Raw genomic sequence first — 16,329 nt, 5'->3', positions numbered from 1 at the left:
ACACTCACGGGATCCCCAGATCCCTTGGAATCCCTATATCGTAAACTGAGGTACCCACGGGACACTGCTGACCCCTTGGGACACCCCAGCCTACACCCTGAGGCACCCATGGGCCCCACCAGACCCTTTGCGGCTCCCCTGTTGCACTCTGGGGCATCCTTGGGGCTCCCAGACCCCTTGGGTCCATCCTGCCCATGCTTGGGGGTACCACTGTGCCCCTCAAGACCTGTTGGGACCCCCTGTGTGCACCCTGGAGGACCCGTGGTACCTTTGGACCCTTTGGGACCCCCCCGTTGCACCATAGGGAACCACTGAACCCCCCACTCCCACCCCAGAACACTTGGGACACCCTTGTTGCACCCTGGGATCTCCCCAGGCCCATTTAAACCCCCATGTGGTACCCTGGGGCACCCACGGGACACCATCCCCCCAACTCCTTGTGACACCCACGTTGCACCCTTGGAATCCCCTTGGGACCCTCCTGCCTGCAGTCTGGGGCACCCCTGGGCCCCTCCAGGCCCCTCAGAATCCCCCTCTTGCACCATAGGGCGTCTTGGGAAGCCCTTGGAACCATTTCCCAACCCCTGCCTGCACCCCGGGACAGGACCCTTGTGCCCTTTGGACCCCGCAGTGCTCTGGGACCCTCACCAAAAGCCCCGATGATTCATCCCATTGGTACCCCCTCCCACCAGCTCTGCCCTGCGACAGCGATGGGACCCCCCAGACCTCAAGTGCCAGGGGCCCCTTCGGCACCTTCCCCACAGACCTCTTTGAGCCCCCCAGATACCCTGGTGTCCCCCCGGGGGTAGGAACCCTTCGGTCCCGGTGCTCCCACTAACAGGACCCCCTTGGGTCTCACCTGGGGTTCGGCAGTGGTGGCGTCAGGGTTCTTGACCACTCTGCGCACAATCCGCAGCCTCTTCAGGAAGGCTCTGAAGAACCTGGGGAGGATGGGGGGGGCAGTCAACGGACAGAGCGGGGCCCCGAAGCCTGGGCCCATTCCCATAATCCCAGCAGGAGAGATGGGGACCCCGGGCAGGGCGCGCACGAGCACATGTGTGTGCTGCAAGCAGGTGTCACGGGCATGTGCACGAGCACCAGCGTGTCTCGCACACGGGTGACGTGAGGGTGATCACAGGCACTCACGTGTCTCACACACGGTTGACATGACCATATGCATGAGAACAAGTGTCCTGCACACGCAGGACGCGAGTGTGCTGACGAGCACACATGTGTCACAGGAGGCACGGGTGGCCGTGAAGACTCGCACGCCTGGGGTGCATCTCCCGTGTGCAGCGCACACACTTGCCAGCTCGCACGCACCACGCGCACGGATGGCCGGGCTCACGCGCAGCCCCGGGGCCACGCGGGCCCCTGCCACGAGTTGGCAGGAGCGGGCGCAGCGCACACGCACACACGGGCGCGGGCACTTCCGAGCACGTGCACACCCGAGCACACGCGCGTCCCCGTGCTCGCTTACACACACGCACTTGTGTGCAGGCATCTCTCCATGTCTGCAGACAGGCGAGTGTGTTTGTGGGGCCGTGTCACATGGGGAGGGGACGCTGGGAGGACAATAGTGGCAGGTCCCTGCACCCCAGGGCAGGGTGGACAGTGACGGGGACCAGGGGTGGGGGTAGATGGGGACTGGTGGGACCCTGCACTCAAGGGCGGGGGGGACACGGCCCCCACAGGAAGCGGCACTGGGGGGAAGAGACACCCGGGGTGTCTGGCACTCAAAGCAGGGGGGTACCCGGCCCCAAGGGGGCGGCTCTGGGGGTGCCACGGGGGACGGCAGCACCCAGCGGGGCCCAGCGGGGCCGGCACCCGCGGGGCCGCTCACCTCGGCACACAGCCGGCCGAGCTCCGCTTCCCCATGGCGGCCGCGCGCAGCTCCCTGGCACCAGGCGCCGCCGCTCCCGGGGGGCCGCGCCAGGCCAGGCTGGGCCGGGTGGCTGCAGCTGCGGGGCCGCCGCCTGCCGGACCGGCCCGCCGGGGCCGCGCGCTCCTCCGCCGCCTGCCACGCGCTCCCGCACAGCCCAACGGCCGCTGCCCACAACAGCCAGCAATGGCCCCAGCCTCCGGCTGCGAGGCCGCGGGGCCCCGGCCGGCCCCTCGCGCCTCGGGCCGCCTCCAGCCGCCGCCTCCCGCACTCCCGAGCGCCTCTGGCCGCACGGGGATCGCGTAGGGATCGGTCGTGCGGGACTCGCGCCGCCCGCAGCCGCCGCCGCCCGCCGCGCGCCTCGCTGCGGCCCCGGGGCCGCCGCCGCCTGCAGCCGCCGCTGCCCAACGGCCGCGTCACGCGCTGGCCCCGCCCACGGCACGCGCCGCCACGCCCCCAGCCTCCCGCCGCGCGCTTATTGGCTGCTTCTGCCGCTGCCCCGCCCACCTGCCAGCAGCAGTACCTGCCCCGCCCCCGGGCCCCGCCGCCGCCACCTGATTGGCTGCGGATTAATTAATATTCGATAACATCGGTAACATTGGAGCCCAGCGCTGCGGCTGGTGCCAGCAGGGGACGATCCTCTGTGGGCTGGAAATGTCCCCCTGCAGAAGCCTCTGCTCCCGCCACGGAAGAGGACAGGACACCTGCCCAGGAGCGGGAAGTTGGTTCGTTTCCTCCTGCTCCACGGGCTCTTCACGGGGAGTTAATCCATGCACCAAATGCCCATGGAGAAGCTCCTGGGATGCAGCGGGGTTCAGTTCCCTCCTCTGTGCTCCGCAAGTTCACAGGAGGTTTCCCCTTGACTAAATTTTATGTCTCGCTGCATAGGAGCTTCCTGTCTAAGCTCGTAATCCACAGGGATGGAGAGAGGGTGGCGGCTGGACACACACAGACACCTTTGGGCTTTTGAAGGGACAGAGTGGTGGTGGGGTTGTGTTTCCATGTGTTTCCTAAGTAAAGCAGGACAACGCAATGGGCAGCCTTATGCCAGACTTAGCCTCCAGAAAAACATTAAGTTTGTGTCTTTCTTCTGAAGCTGGGGTCAACAGTACACCAATGCACCCAAGGGATTGCAGCATGAAAGGGCCTCTGCTCTGCCTGTGCGCTCTGTGGGCTCCAGGGGAGGAGGTCAGAGGCCCAGCGTGGTCTTTCAGGGACCAAGGGCTGCATTCGGGGTTCATGTACCTGGGAGCACTGCCATGGGAGGTGCAGAATGGTCTCTGAATTGCATGCCTGGGGCTGTCGCACAGGGGACAGTGCTGATGACAGATGCCCATCCTTGTGGAAGGGAATCTGAGGCTCCAGGAGAGCTCAGGGGAACCCCGGGGATGCCTAGGGGTGGCAGTGAGTGCAGTCTCACCAAACATGGGGCAGCCCATGGTAGAGTCCCGCAAAGACCACGCAGCAAATGCAGGCATGCCTGGGGAAAGGAGGGCTCGGCAGTCCCTGGAGAAGCAGGGGGGACCCAGGAGGCGCAGGGAAGGAGGACTGGAGAGTGATTCATGCACTCGCAGTGAAACACCACAGGCCGGTGCTAACGCACACCTGAAAACATCTCCTGCTCTTGCAAGAGCCCAGGGGTCACTCTGAGAACCATTCAAAAGCCTGGACACGTGCCAGCCGTGTCAGTCGTGAGCAGCCCTGTTTGGCTAGATCTGCTTCCCACCCCAGCCACCAAGGCCAGTGCGGAGTCAGGAGTCACCCATGGCCTTAGGGCCCCACAGCCCCACTAGTCTTTTCATGGAGATTTTCTGACAACAACTGACAAGGGGAGAAAAACCTTCTGAGGGGTTTATTTGGAGCTGACAATGGCTGTTGCCACCTAGGGCTTGTGTGGGCACATGGCTGCTATGGGGCACAACGCAGCAGCATCTCTGTAGCCCCCAGGACACAGTGTCCATCGCTCTGCACCAGCCCCGCTCCAGGGATCCTGCCGGGCTCTTTCACCTGCACCGCTCCTCTCGATGCCCCGCGATGCAGCGGCAGCAGAACGCTCTGCTCAGAGCCCGAAGCGCCGTCCTGAGCCGCGAGCGCCATCGCCGGGGAGCCGTGATGTCCGGAAGGGCAGCGGTGCCTGCGGTGGGAAGCAGAGCTGTGGGCAACGGGCTGCACGGGCGCAGGGCTGCACCTGCCTGTCCCTGCCACCAAGGGCTTCCCAAGGGGCTGTGGCCTCAGCACAGCAGCCCCCAAGCACTTCCTGCTGCCGGCCCCGGTGCCGCTCGCTGTTCCAGAGAGACCCGCTGTCCCCAGCAGGGCTCTCCACTCGGGTACGTACCTGGCTCAGTGTCTGCCGTGGGGCTGCAGGAGGATGAGGACTTCTCCTCTTGGGGCTCCGAGGCCTCCTGCATGGACAGAGCAAGAACACGCACCCGTCGGCCATCAGCTGCTGCTGATCAGGGTACCGGTGCCCCTGGTTACACAGGGTCAAAGGGTTCGGGGCTGGGGGAGGCTTCCCGGGGCTGTGCGTCCCACGGGAAGGGACCTGCGGCTGGCACAGCAATGGGACACGGCTCGTTGCGGGGCCACAGCAGCAGGGCTGGGCAGGGGCCGTGATGCACAGGGGAACAGAGGCAGATGGGGGCGTGTGTGGCACAAGGGGGTTCGTGCACTGTGTGCGGAGGGGGCTGCTGCTGGGGCTGCCCCTTCCCTCCTCGCTGGGCATCCAGGCCCCAGGGCTGAACATGGTGCAGGGGTGAAGGGGATGTCAGCCCTGCACCTTTGGCACTTGGAAATGGAGAGGACCCATCATCTCCCCATGGCAGACCGCACAGGGCAAATGGCTGGGGGTGACAGCGGGGCACCGTGGACAGGGGGATCCCTTGGGATGGGGCAGCTCTGGGCATGCCCTCTGCACCTCCCCCCACACAGCTCACATAGGAGCTCCCTTGGGTCGTGGGGACAGGTGACATGCTCCATGCTTACCTGGGGAGCAGGGCCTGCAGCCTGGAGAGAAGCTGCTGCTGTTGCTTCCTGCAGCAGAGATTCCTCAGCTCCTCTGGGCATTGCTGGCTCAACAGAGGGGCTCTCCACCTCACCAGGTCCCTCACTGGTAGGCTCTCCTTGTTTGATGTCGCGCAAGCAGGGCACTTTCTCCAGGTCCATCTCCCTTTCCGCAAACAGGCTGCGGAGGCTGGGTCTTATCCAGGCCAAGGAGCTACTTTCCTCCAACTCCTCCTCTGGCAGAAGCTCTTCATCACCATCCTCCTCATCATCACTCTGCTCTGCTATTTCCTCCAGGTCTCTCCTCCATGTTTCAATGTTCTGCTGGGGGGCATGAGCATAGAGGCGCTCCAGCACCTCCCACTTGCCCTTGGCATCCTTGAGGAGCTCCACTTGCGTGATCTCCGGTTTCCACAGGTTGTGGAAGGAGTTTCTGGCAAGGAGCTAGGAGAAGAGAGGCAGAATTTTTGAAGGGAGCTTCTTTTCCCAAAAGGAAAGGCCTCTTGGGGGATTTTCTGCCAGTGCTGGGACAACCCGTCTGTCACAGCGTGGCACCGGGGTCGGCCCCAGCACCAGGAGGGCTCCCACCCGGCCCAGCCCTCCCTTGCACTCACCTCCTTGGGTCTCACATTGAGGGATCCTGATGCTGACAGGCAGAAACGCTCCCCATGGCCCTCCTCTTCCTCGCCCTGGCTGTCCTGCAGGCTCTGCTCCTTCCTCAGGAAAGTGACTTCCCGGATCCGCGCCAAGCTCTGCCCCGTGCGGGCCAGGCAGCTCCTGTCGAGCTCCTCCAGGGCCTCCGTCTTGACGCTGAGCACCCCCAGGTACCGTGCGGTGTTGTCTTCGTGCACACGCAGCGGCCTTCCTTGCACGTGGCAGGTGATGCCCCCAGGCTGTTGTTTCGGGTCCTGCCCTGCTGGTGCTCGTCGTGGTGTCCCTGTCCCACCATCCTTGCCTGGGGAAGCTGGTGTACCGGCCCTGCTGACCTCCCTTTCTTCCCCATGAGCGCAGGGATAAGGCCCTTCCTCAGCTGCAGGGGCTCTTCCTTGGTCACACTCCATGGTCTGGAGCAGCCACGAGCTTGCCTGTGTGCCTTGATCGACGGTGTGTGCCAAGGCATCAGGCTGTGCTGGCTGCTGGTTGGCTCCAGGGCTCGCATCATCAGGACGGCTCAAGGGGGCAGACCCCAGCCCCACGCCTGCCTCCTCCAGACCCACAGCAGGAGGTGTGGGGCCACGCGGGACAGGCCCCTGGCTCTCAGATCTCAGTTCTGTGCCAGTTTCTCCATCAACGCTCTGAACGAGGCTGACAGGCTCAGGCGAGAAGGGCGATGGGGATTCCAGTGGGGCCATTTCACTGCAGCACCCGGCAGTGACGTCTTGTGCAGAGCTGGGTGGCAGCACTGCAATGGAGGAGCTGCTGAGTCCAGCCTCCTCCGAAACACCTTCAGCTGCCATCGCACCCTGCTCGGGATCATCCGGGGCAGAAGAGGCCGCTGCTTCTTGAGGATTCTCCATCGCAGGCACTTGCCCTTCAGGAGCAATGCTCTGTGCTCTCAGGAAAAAGGAGGAGCTTCCCAAGAGCTGCTGGCTTTTCAGGGATAGACTCATCCTCTCATCATCCCCTTGAAATATCCTGCCTTCTCCCACTGATGATGTTGAAGACTCAGGCCTGGATTGAGGCAGGAACTGCACATGCTCTTGATTTACCTGGATGAGAGCACTAGTTTCTTGCTGGGGTCTTTGAAGTGGAGGCAGGGCAAGACGCGATGGCTTGAGCTTCTGCTCTTCCCTTCTCTTCCCTGAGTCCAGAGCCACCCCAGCACCAGGAACAGGTGGGAAGCATTCCCTGGCAGCAGCTTTGCTGGAATTTGCAGCCACCCTCTCCAAAGCCATGTTCATTCTCTCCAGGACTCTCCTGGCCACCTCTTCCTTGTCCAGGGCAAAGGCCCTGCCTTTGGGTGAAGACCTGCAGGACGTTTCCAGAGCAGGCAGCTTGGTGTGACTTGCAGATCCTGCTGGTTTCACTGCAGAGTCCTCCAAGCCTCCCTGTGTCTGCCAAGCTGCCTTGGCTGGGAGAGGTGGGAAGCTGGGCACGTCTGATGTCCCCGCTTTTCCAGGAACCCTGCCAAGACGTGTCCTGCTGGGTCCTAAAGAACTCTTCCTTACAGGGCCGGTGGAGGGATGCAGATCTTGCACTGTGCAGAAGACATCACTGGCCTTGTCCTCCACCGCCTGCAATCGAAGCCCACCACACAGGCCAGGTTACTTTTCCTTTTCCCTCCCTCCATGCTTCCCAGATGGATGCTTGGCTGTCACCGCTGCTCAGCTCTGTACCTGTGCGATGCCATGTTGGGAGCAGCGTGAGCCCTGAGGGCTGGGCAGCGGCGACAGCCGGTCCCTTCGGTGGGACGAAGCTGGGGTCTGTCTGCGCTGCACTGCTGCGGGCAGCTCCTGCTGGCCCACCTGTGGGGAGAAGGAGGCCTGTGATGGGGACACTTGTGTTGGTACGAGCAGCTCCTAAGCACAGGAAACCCCAGCGTCGTGTCGAAGGGAACCTCTTGGCTGAGCAAAATCCAGCTGAGCTTGGCCTGGACCTGCTCTCTGCCCTCAGCACAGAGCTCATGGGGTTCATGTGGGCCTTGGGGCATCCAGATCATGGAAGCATTATGTTTGGGAAAGATTTTCAAAACCATCAAGGCCAACTGTAAGCCCTTCAGCACCACGCCTGCTATACATATCCCTACATGCCTCATCTACACGTTTCTTGAACACTGCCAGGAACAGTGACTCCACCACCTCCCTGGGCAGCCTCTTCCAATGCTTTACAATTCTTCCCATGTGGAAAGTTTTCCTAGTATCTAACCAGTTCCTCTCCTGGTGCAACCTGAAGCCATTTCTTCTTTTCCTATCAGTATGTTAGAGATCAGCCTCCCCTCACTGCACCCTCCTTTCAGGTAGTTGTAGAGAGCAATAAGGTCACCCCTGAGCCTCTCTTCTCCATACTAAATAACCCCAGCTCCCTCAGCCACTCCTCATAAGGTCTGTGCTCCAGACCCTTCACCAACTTTATTGCCATTTGGAAATATTTCAGCACCTCAACGTTTTTCCCATGCCCAAATCTGAATACAGTATTCAAGGTGCGTCCTCACTGGCACTGAGTACAGTGGGAGGGTGTAGGTCAGACTGCTTTTCCCACGCCCAGGAATACAAGTCCCCTCACTGGAGGAGCTCCTGCCCCACTATCGTGACCGAGGGCTCCTTCCTCGCCATCCTCGTGCTCTCCATGTGGGTCCTGGCCCTGCCTCCCACCTCTCCCTCCAGCCTCACCACTCACCTCACTCGTGCAGTCTTGTGCACTGGAATTCCTTTCCGTGGATGAGGAGCAGGAATTACCCTGCTGTTCCTTCTCCATGTCTAGGAACCTCTCTGAGGACCTCTCGCACGGGCACCAAGGGGAGTTGCTCCCGTCTGGTTGCGCCGCAATCCTCAGAGTGAAGACCCCAGCAGGGACACGGTCACCTTGGGGACTGCCCCATCACAGTGGCCTGTGGGTGTGATGCCACCCCCATCACAAAGCCCTGGGAGTCGCCATGGGGACACCAGGCACCTCCTCTCCCCACTCCTGAGCAGGTCCCTGGGGCGCAGGACGAGTTGTCCTCTCCACAGCTCTGCGCTCCCCGGGCCTTGCAGAGGCTGCCCCTTGTCAGGCGCTCCATAGCAGACACTCACCACGAGGCCAGCCCCGTCCTCGTCCCTGTGCTCTCGATTGCCTCTTGGTTCACCCCAAGGCAGGGCTCCCTGCATCCCGCTGCTCCCTCCCTGAGCTTCTCTTTCCCACATCACCCCGTGGCTATTCCTTGCCATCCCAGGCCATCACTTCCTCACCCTTTTTGGAGTCCTCCTCCTCCCCGAGTTGCTCCCACTTTGAGGCTCTCCTCACCAGCGTGGCCACCTGCTCGACCATCAGGTCAGCACATGGGAACAGCCGCGTTTTGCACCCCCCCAGCTCCATGTGACACCAATCCCAACCGGCCACCAGGAAAAGACAAAGCACTTGGGACTCTTGTGCTTAGGTTCCCCACATGGGCTTGTTTCTGCCCACACTCATTTACCACTCCCGAAATTCCTGCCCTGTGGGTGCAGCACTGAGTGGCAAGAGTGGAGAAGGGAGTTAATACCATTTATTAATTGCAATCAATATGTAAAGAAATTGTTCTTGTCCCCATCTAGTTGCCCTGCCTAGCTAAGAGACATTAGCTATCGTCTTAATATGTAAGAAATCATTTTTGGTTTTATTGGTATGTACAGGGTTTTTAACAAGGTTCTAGAAGGGGAAATGCGTGGGAAGAATATGGCAAGTGTAGGAGAACAGTTAAAGGAAGGGAAAGAAGGGAAAGCATGGAAAAATTACTAAAAGCATAGGGAAAAGTGCGAAAGTGTGGCAAATGAGCGCAAGAGTTGGAAAATAATAGATGGCAAATGTAAGCTTTGGAAAAGAAATTGAAATGGCGGGAAGAGGTGCAAAAATATTTTGAGAAGTGTCCAGATCATGGAAAACAGGGAAAAACATGGGTAAGGAACGATAGTGTAGGAATATGGTCAAAAGTGTAGGAATGGTTACAAAAGTGGAAAGAGTGTGAAGTGATGGGAAAAAAGGAAAGCGCAAGAACACCAAGAGCTCAGTAATATCGAGAACACATGGGAAAAGAAGGAGAGGTTGGGTAAAAGATGGAAGGGTAGGAAAATCTTCACAAGTGTGGGAAAATGGTCACAAGCATGGGAGGGAATAATTGTGAAAGAGAAGGAAAAAAAGTCAAAGTGTGGGAAAATTATCAAAGTAGTGGAAAATGTGAGAAAAATGTGGGAAGAAGTGGCAAACTGCAAGAATACTAGTGAAAATGAATCTGTGGGGAAAACAACCAAAGCAGGAGAAAAACAGACCGTGTGTGAAGCCTTGTGGAAGGGTGCAGGGTCCCCCACATCTCCAGCGTGCCCTTGCCCTCAGAAGGCGTCTGCCCCCAGGGAGGAGGGACGCTCCTGCCTTCTTGTCACCGCCAGGTGCCTGCAATGTGCCCTGCTCTGCTGCCTGTTGCTGAGGGTCCCCAAGGCAGCCCCAATCTCTGCAGACCCCTCTCCTACCATGGAGCAGGCCTGCCTGCGCGGTGCCTGGAGACCCCAGCAAGGCTGCGCTTAGAGGTGAAGGTGTCACTGTCCTCGGTGAAAGTCTGATTGGGGCCAAGGTCAGGAAAGGACAAGAGACAACAAGGACAAGCAGCAGCAAAGGGAATTTCAAGAGAGTTTAAGGACAAACTAATAATAACTTTTGTAGCTGAGCAGCACTGGGACAGGAGCCAGGAGATTTTCCTGGTGAAACCACCTACCAACCTGATACAAGAGTAAAGTCAGCCCTTCCCAGAGCAACCTGGTTGCCTCCTGCCTCAAGAGGAAAGCCTGTGTGCAAAAGGACAAAGCAGGGGATTCTGTAAACTCTCACTTTAGCAAGGGCATTGAAAAGGTTTCTCACAGTCTCCTAGTCAATTTGGTGAACTGATCTGCAGAGGATCAGTGGACCATAAGGGGGGTGGATGGAGCATCAGGCTCACTGAGAACAGTGATCAGCAGTGCAGTGCTGCTAAGCGGCAGCTGGCTATTAGTGGCATCCCTCAGTGATCAGCATGTGGGATAGGACTGCTTCATCATAACATCATAACATCAAGTTAGTGAAGAAGTCCCTGTATCTGGTCAGCCTGTGATTTGGCAGCCTGAGGTCACCCTTAGCCCGTTTCCTCTTCGTTTCCTCTAGGGGTGTGAAGGGTTTCTGGGGAGGGAGTGATAGAAGGTGTTAAGGGTGCAGCGACTAGTGCAGAGACCTTGGGGTGATGTGCCTCTCCCATTTCTGAAGCACGCTTGACTGTACATAAGGAGGACTTGGCCTAAGGTGTTGCCGTTCAGGCGGCGTGGCGACCTGGTTCAGGAACGGCACGGCGACCACCCCCAGGCCGCTCGGGCCATCAGCTCGCTGACACCAGTGTGGTAGACGGCAAATGGCGTTTATTGATGGGTAGCAAGGTGTTATATAGCTAAGGTTTACAATGTCACATCCGTCTGCTTACATCATAAACTAACACTATTGGCTATTAGGGGCTCTACCTTTCCATACAGCACGATATCTTCCGGGCGCCGGACCCTAACTATCTGTAACAGTGTAGTAATCTGCAACATCTTCCCCCTCCCTATGCATAAAAAAACTAGCTAAAATATGACTATCTTATCCTTACTTATTCTTATCTAATTACTTATTCTCATTATTATCTTATTCTTATTGCTATCTCATTATTATCGTACTCTTACTTATTGTCATTATTACCTTATCCTTATTACTTACTCTTATTATTATGTTACTCTTACTTACTCTTATTATTATTCTATTCTTATAGCTTATAACAATCTTAAGATTATGTATCATAAACTTGACATAAAAACATAAGGCACAAAGAAGGCATGTAGAAGGTAGAGGATGACAGGTAATACCGCGGTATAGAAATAGGGTGTACCTTGGGATAACCTGGGGGTAATACTGAGTGGATATATTCTTAAAGCATTTGTCAGCGGTCTACTAACATGATGTTAACGTTCTCTAGCCAACTTTTGACAAACGGCATGAGCTTATTCAATATACAGGGTCCAAAGATCAGTGTCATCATGATCATTGCTATCGGCCCTATCAAGGTGGATATCAGGGTGGTTAACCATAGCATTTTGGTGACCCTGTAGTTACTTTTGTACTAATTACTCGAGATTGTTCGATCTGTTCAAGTACCCATTTAAAGGGCTGATGTGACTCTACCTGTCCTATAGTGACAAGCTCCAAAATTTAGATCACGCAAAGGCATCGCGGCCCCCTCTTGCGGAGGCTGTTTTGTTGTTTTCTGGATTCGGTCGGCGTGGAACTCACAGGCTCGGGCGGGACGCCTGTCACCAGGGCGTCCGATGATCCGGTCCTGTGAACAGAAACTCACAATTTTCATTAGTTTTAATTTGAAGGTCTGGTTTAATAGACTTAAGCGGGCACCACTTGACTCTGCCATCTTTCCTGACAGTGACCTTTGGGTCGATCTCGGCGTGGGGGGAGCGCTGCCAGCGAGTCCCCCAGCCAAGGGCAGTTTACTGCAACGTGGCCGGCCTGGCCACATTTAGAACCTGCCATTACGGTGGCTATTGCGGTGTGAACAGACACCTGAATTGGGGTCAGACGCTCTTCCTTTGCAACATGCTTAATCATGTCTGCGATACTTGACCCCGCCGGCAATGATCGCAGGATTTCTTTGGTTGCCGAATTGCATTGTTGGCGTAAACATTCCGCTACGACCGGGCCTTTTGCCTCTGTGGGCAGGGACGAAGAGTCGACCGCTGCTTGGAGACGATCTACAAATTGTGTAAAGCTCTCACTTTCACTTTGCTTTATTGTGGACCATGGCGATGGTCTGGCAACAACTCTACAGGCTGTGCGAATGGCTTCTCTGGCTGCACGAGTAGTTGTCGTAACTTCATGGGCCTGCAGGCCATGGGCCTGCGCCTGGGGGGTGATCATTGTTGGATCTGCACCCATTAACCGCTGCAGGCTGGAGCCGTGTAATGGATGATCTGCCCCAGTTACTTGGGCTAAATAGTTCGTACAGCTGTCTTCCCATTCTTGTTTGAAAACGATCATCCCTGCTCCACCAAAGATTAGCCTACAAGTTTGTTTTATATTGAACGGGAGCATATCGTCCCCCCCGAAGATACCATCTATGAGGGTAGAGACCATGGCAGAATTAGTCCCTTTATCTGCAATTGCTTTAACAATCGCTTGTATGTCCTTAGATTTTATCGGCGAGTGGACCCTCTGTCCCCACTCCGTCACCCGCACCGGGAACGCTAGCGCGGCCGATGGGGCCCACTCGGCACACGCGATCTTTATTTCCTTCCAGTCCGTGAGAGGGGTTCCTCCCCTTCGCAGTTTTTCTTTAATTCGGATGGGAATATTTTGGCCCTTAGTTCTGTTTACCTTCATTTCCTCCTCCCTTAAGTTTGAATCAGTTGTGACCCACTCGTCCTCACTAGTGTCTGATCCGCAGTCGGAACTCGACTGACTGGTCACTTCCGGGCTCCGGTACTTTCTCGTTGGGCTCCGGCCCCGCCTACTTCCGTCCCGCCTACTTCCGTTGCGGGCGGGCTGTTCCCCCCTCCTTGGCTCGCCCCGCCTCCTACTCACAGAGGCGTTTTGTGAAATGGCCGCTCTGATCGGTTCTCAGCGCCTCACTCGGGCCTCCCTCACCTGGCCGGTCACCCGAACCACCTTTCTCCTCCTTGTTGTCCTCCTCTCTTCTTTATCTAACGGTTCCCGTCTGTTCCCGCCGGGAGCATCCTCGCCCCGACCTTCCCCTTGTGGCTCAGCGCCATTTTGAGGGGCATAGGGTGGTGGCCTGGCCCAGACGTCCCCAAGCTCTGACTTCTTTTCAATGTTCCTAGCTTCCTCGGCTAGCTCGCCCCAAACAGATTTTGGCTGTTTTTGCTCCTCTGTAAGTGGGACGGGGTTCGGGGATTGAGGGGACGTATCGCTCTCTTGCAGATCTTTAGGCTCAGCAGAATCACCATCATCTGGGAGGTGCAAAGTCTGTGCGGTTGCCCCGACTCCCATTTTCGGGGTGGCCAACAAACAGTCCCTTACCGCCACCCAGGTCTCCTGCTCCTTTATAGCCTTCTGCAACACCTGTACAACTTTCCCCCAAGCCTTAAGGTTTTTCCCACAACCCGAAGACATCGTCTCCTCAGCTAACGCCTTAGTATATTTGTCCTACAGTTATAGGGACACACTTCAGGGACTTCAGAATATCCACTGGCTGGTCTATAACCTTAATTTTTAAAAGCCTGGCAACAGCGAGAGCAAAATCTTTTGGCTTACAATCAATCCCCCAATATTTATGTAATTGCGATACAACCTTCACAAGGGCTTCCATCCTACCTGTTGCTCTGGTAGCGTCCTCCCCGCTGGGCTGGTCCAGCCGCTCCAGCCGCCGTTCACCCGTCCAGGCGATGATTCCCGGGTTTCGGCACCACTTGTTGCCGTTCAAGCGGCGTGGCGACCTGGTTCAGGAACGGCACGGCGACCACCCCCAGGCCGCTCGGGCCATCAGCTCGCTGACACCAATGTGGTGGACGGCAAATGGCGTTTATTGATAGTTTCACGGTGTTACATAGCTAAGGTTTACAACGTCACATCCATCTGCTTATGTCATAAACTAAACGCTATTGGCTATTAGGGGCCCTATCTTTCCGTACAGCACGATATCTTCCGGCCGCCCGACCCTAACTGTCTGCTGTCAGAGCGTGAGGATGAACAAGGTCTCTGAAGGCCCTTTCCAATCTGAGCCATCCTGGAGTGTTTAAAGCTAGAATATATCCTTCATGCAGGCAATGTGGAACTTCAGTGTTTCAGAGTGAAACTGATACCTGAGCTCCTGTGTTGGTATTTGTTCAGTGTAAGATGGTTATTGCAATCTATCTTATGACCTTGGAGTTTGCAAATGTTTTGTTCTTTTATTTATTTATTTACTTATTTTTCTTTGCTGCGTCTTCCTACGTTGTATGCGATACCCCTTAGAAAACTCCTTATAGTCCATTAAAATGCAAACATTATTTTCTAGGAGTTCTCTGTAACATAACGAGTTCTACAGTTTTTTTTTTTTTTTTTTTTTTTTTTTTTTTTTTTTTTTCTCCTTGCACTGACCAAGAAAGCCTGAAGAATTTTGACTCTTTCCTTTAGGAGGCCAAGGCAGGATGCCCCACACTGTCCCTTGAGGAGCTCTCAAATCTACTCAAACTGTCTCCTTATGTCCGCTGTGCAGCGCTTGAGGAGATACTTCCCAAGAAGCAGCTTGATATTCCTGACAGGACAGAACATGCCTGCATGTCCCGGATGGAACCTGCCTCAGTGGGTAGATTCACATGCCGCACTTGCCACCGTGTGCTCTGCTGGTCACTGACTCCTTGAGAGATGTTCTGCAGGTGTCCTCACTACTCCTCTAACTGCATCAGGGGGGAAAGGAAACAACGGAATCCTACCAAGCACTTAACCTGAGCAAACTTTGTGTCTCCTGGAAGTCAGGACATTGAACAGCTTCAGCAAAAGGTCTTCTGCTGTGCTGGAGAAGCAGATGGTGCCTACAGTGATGATCTGGAAATCACAAGAGCACTAGGACCTGCCATAGCCCCTATTCCCCAAGGGGCTGAGGGACAGAGCAGCCTCCATCGTGGTCCCCAGCACGGGGCCCTTCCTGGCAGCAGCCCATTTCTGCACCAGCTGCCTCCAGGGACACTGCCCCCCGTGACATGGTCCCTGAGCGTGTCCAGCCCTGCAGGGCCCTGTGTCCCCCAGGGACTCGTGGAGTTTAGCCCTGTATCTCCAGGCCCCATGTCCCTGGGGCGCGACAGCTTCCCTTTGGCTGTGGCTTGGGCCCTGCGGGGACACGTTGTGTGCGGCACCCGGAGAGTTGAGAGCTGCCCTGCGGTGGGGCTGGGGCTCCTTTCCCTTTGGGCATCCTGTGGGACACGTGTGCAGGTCAGGTGAAGGAAGGCCCTACACTTAGGGATTAATAGCAGGTTGATTTTTAATTGTCCTTGGTATAAGAATGTAATTTTGAGGATGCCCTGAGGCCTTCCCAAATCTCGTACACAGAATTGCTAGCATCGTACATGAGGGAAGCACTACTTGTACGTGGTAAATGCTAGGACATTTCTTTCTGAATGTTCAGAGGATTCTCACCCTTGCAAGCAGTTACCTTTAGTGCAGGGTGCCGGGTTAAGGGTAAGGGAGGGATTCTCACGGTCCAGCCATAAGTGTTGGTCACATGTCACTCCCGATCCCTGCTCCGCTTATCAGTGCTAGGCCCTGTCATTCATACAATTAGGTGGAAGAAGACACGGCCATGATATGGTCGTCCTCATAAGGTGATCCTTCCAGAATCTGCAGACAAGTTGCGTAAGATTCTCTGCTCCCTGCAGCATGAGTGAGTGGCATTGTGCACTGCCAGTGGGTGCCTCTGCAAGACTTTCCAGATTCTTATTTGAGAAGTCCTTGAAAAGTGCATGCAAACTCCAGCATATGTTCTTGCTGCATCAGTGTCTGTGTGTGTCTTTTTGCTTGCCCATTCCATATGTATTGTTGGAGGGTGGTATTTGAGTAGGGCAAGTGGATTACTCTAGGCCTGAAAAGTGTATTGTTGACAGAGATTTTATGTGGAATGTGTGGGTGTTGGGGACAGCTTTTTAGTAGGGAAATGCTGCAAAGGGAGATGTAGCTGTGGTGCCCGTGCTGGGAAGGGATGAAAGGAAGCAGGGGCAATGTTTGGAGGCTTCGCTAAGCATGCAGTGGCTAGTGATTTTAGCTGTGAGGCCTGTCTTTTG

At 56.4% G+C, this 16,329-nt stretch overlaps 1 protein-coding gene across 1 annotated transcript in view; it reads right to left on the bottom strand.

Moving 5' to 3' along the window:
- The window catches only part of LOC148592476 (uncharacterized), a 146,621-nt gene that overhangs the window by 19,908 nt on the left and 110,384 nt on the right, over nucleotides 1–16,329 (bottom strand). The window contains exons 6-7 of the mRNA XM_088534664.1: nucleotides 5,497–7,116; nucleotides 4,978–5,326 (exon numbers count right to left, since the gene is read on the bottom strand). Of these exons, the coding sequence (XP_088390790.1) occupies nucleotides 4,978–5,326; nucleotides 5,497–7,116 (1,969 nt within the window). The remainder of the gene's footprint in view (nucleotides 1–4,977; nucleotides 5,327–5,496; nucleotides 7,117–16,329) is intronic.

This window comes from Tinamus guttatus, unplaced genomic scaffold (assembly GCF_059628265.1).
Source record: "Tinamus guttatus ecotype Peru unplaced genomic scaffold, ASM5962826v1 Tinamus_guttatus_pri_ptg000582l, whole genome shotgun sequence".
Taxonomy (NCBI): Eukaryota; Metazoa; Chordata; class Aves; order Tinamiformes; family Tinamidae; genus Tinamus; species Tinamus guttatus.
This window is presented reverse-complemented; position numbering and strand designations above follow the sequence as displayed.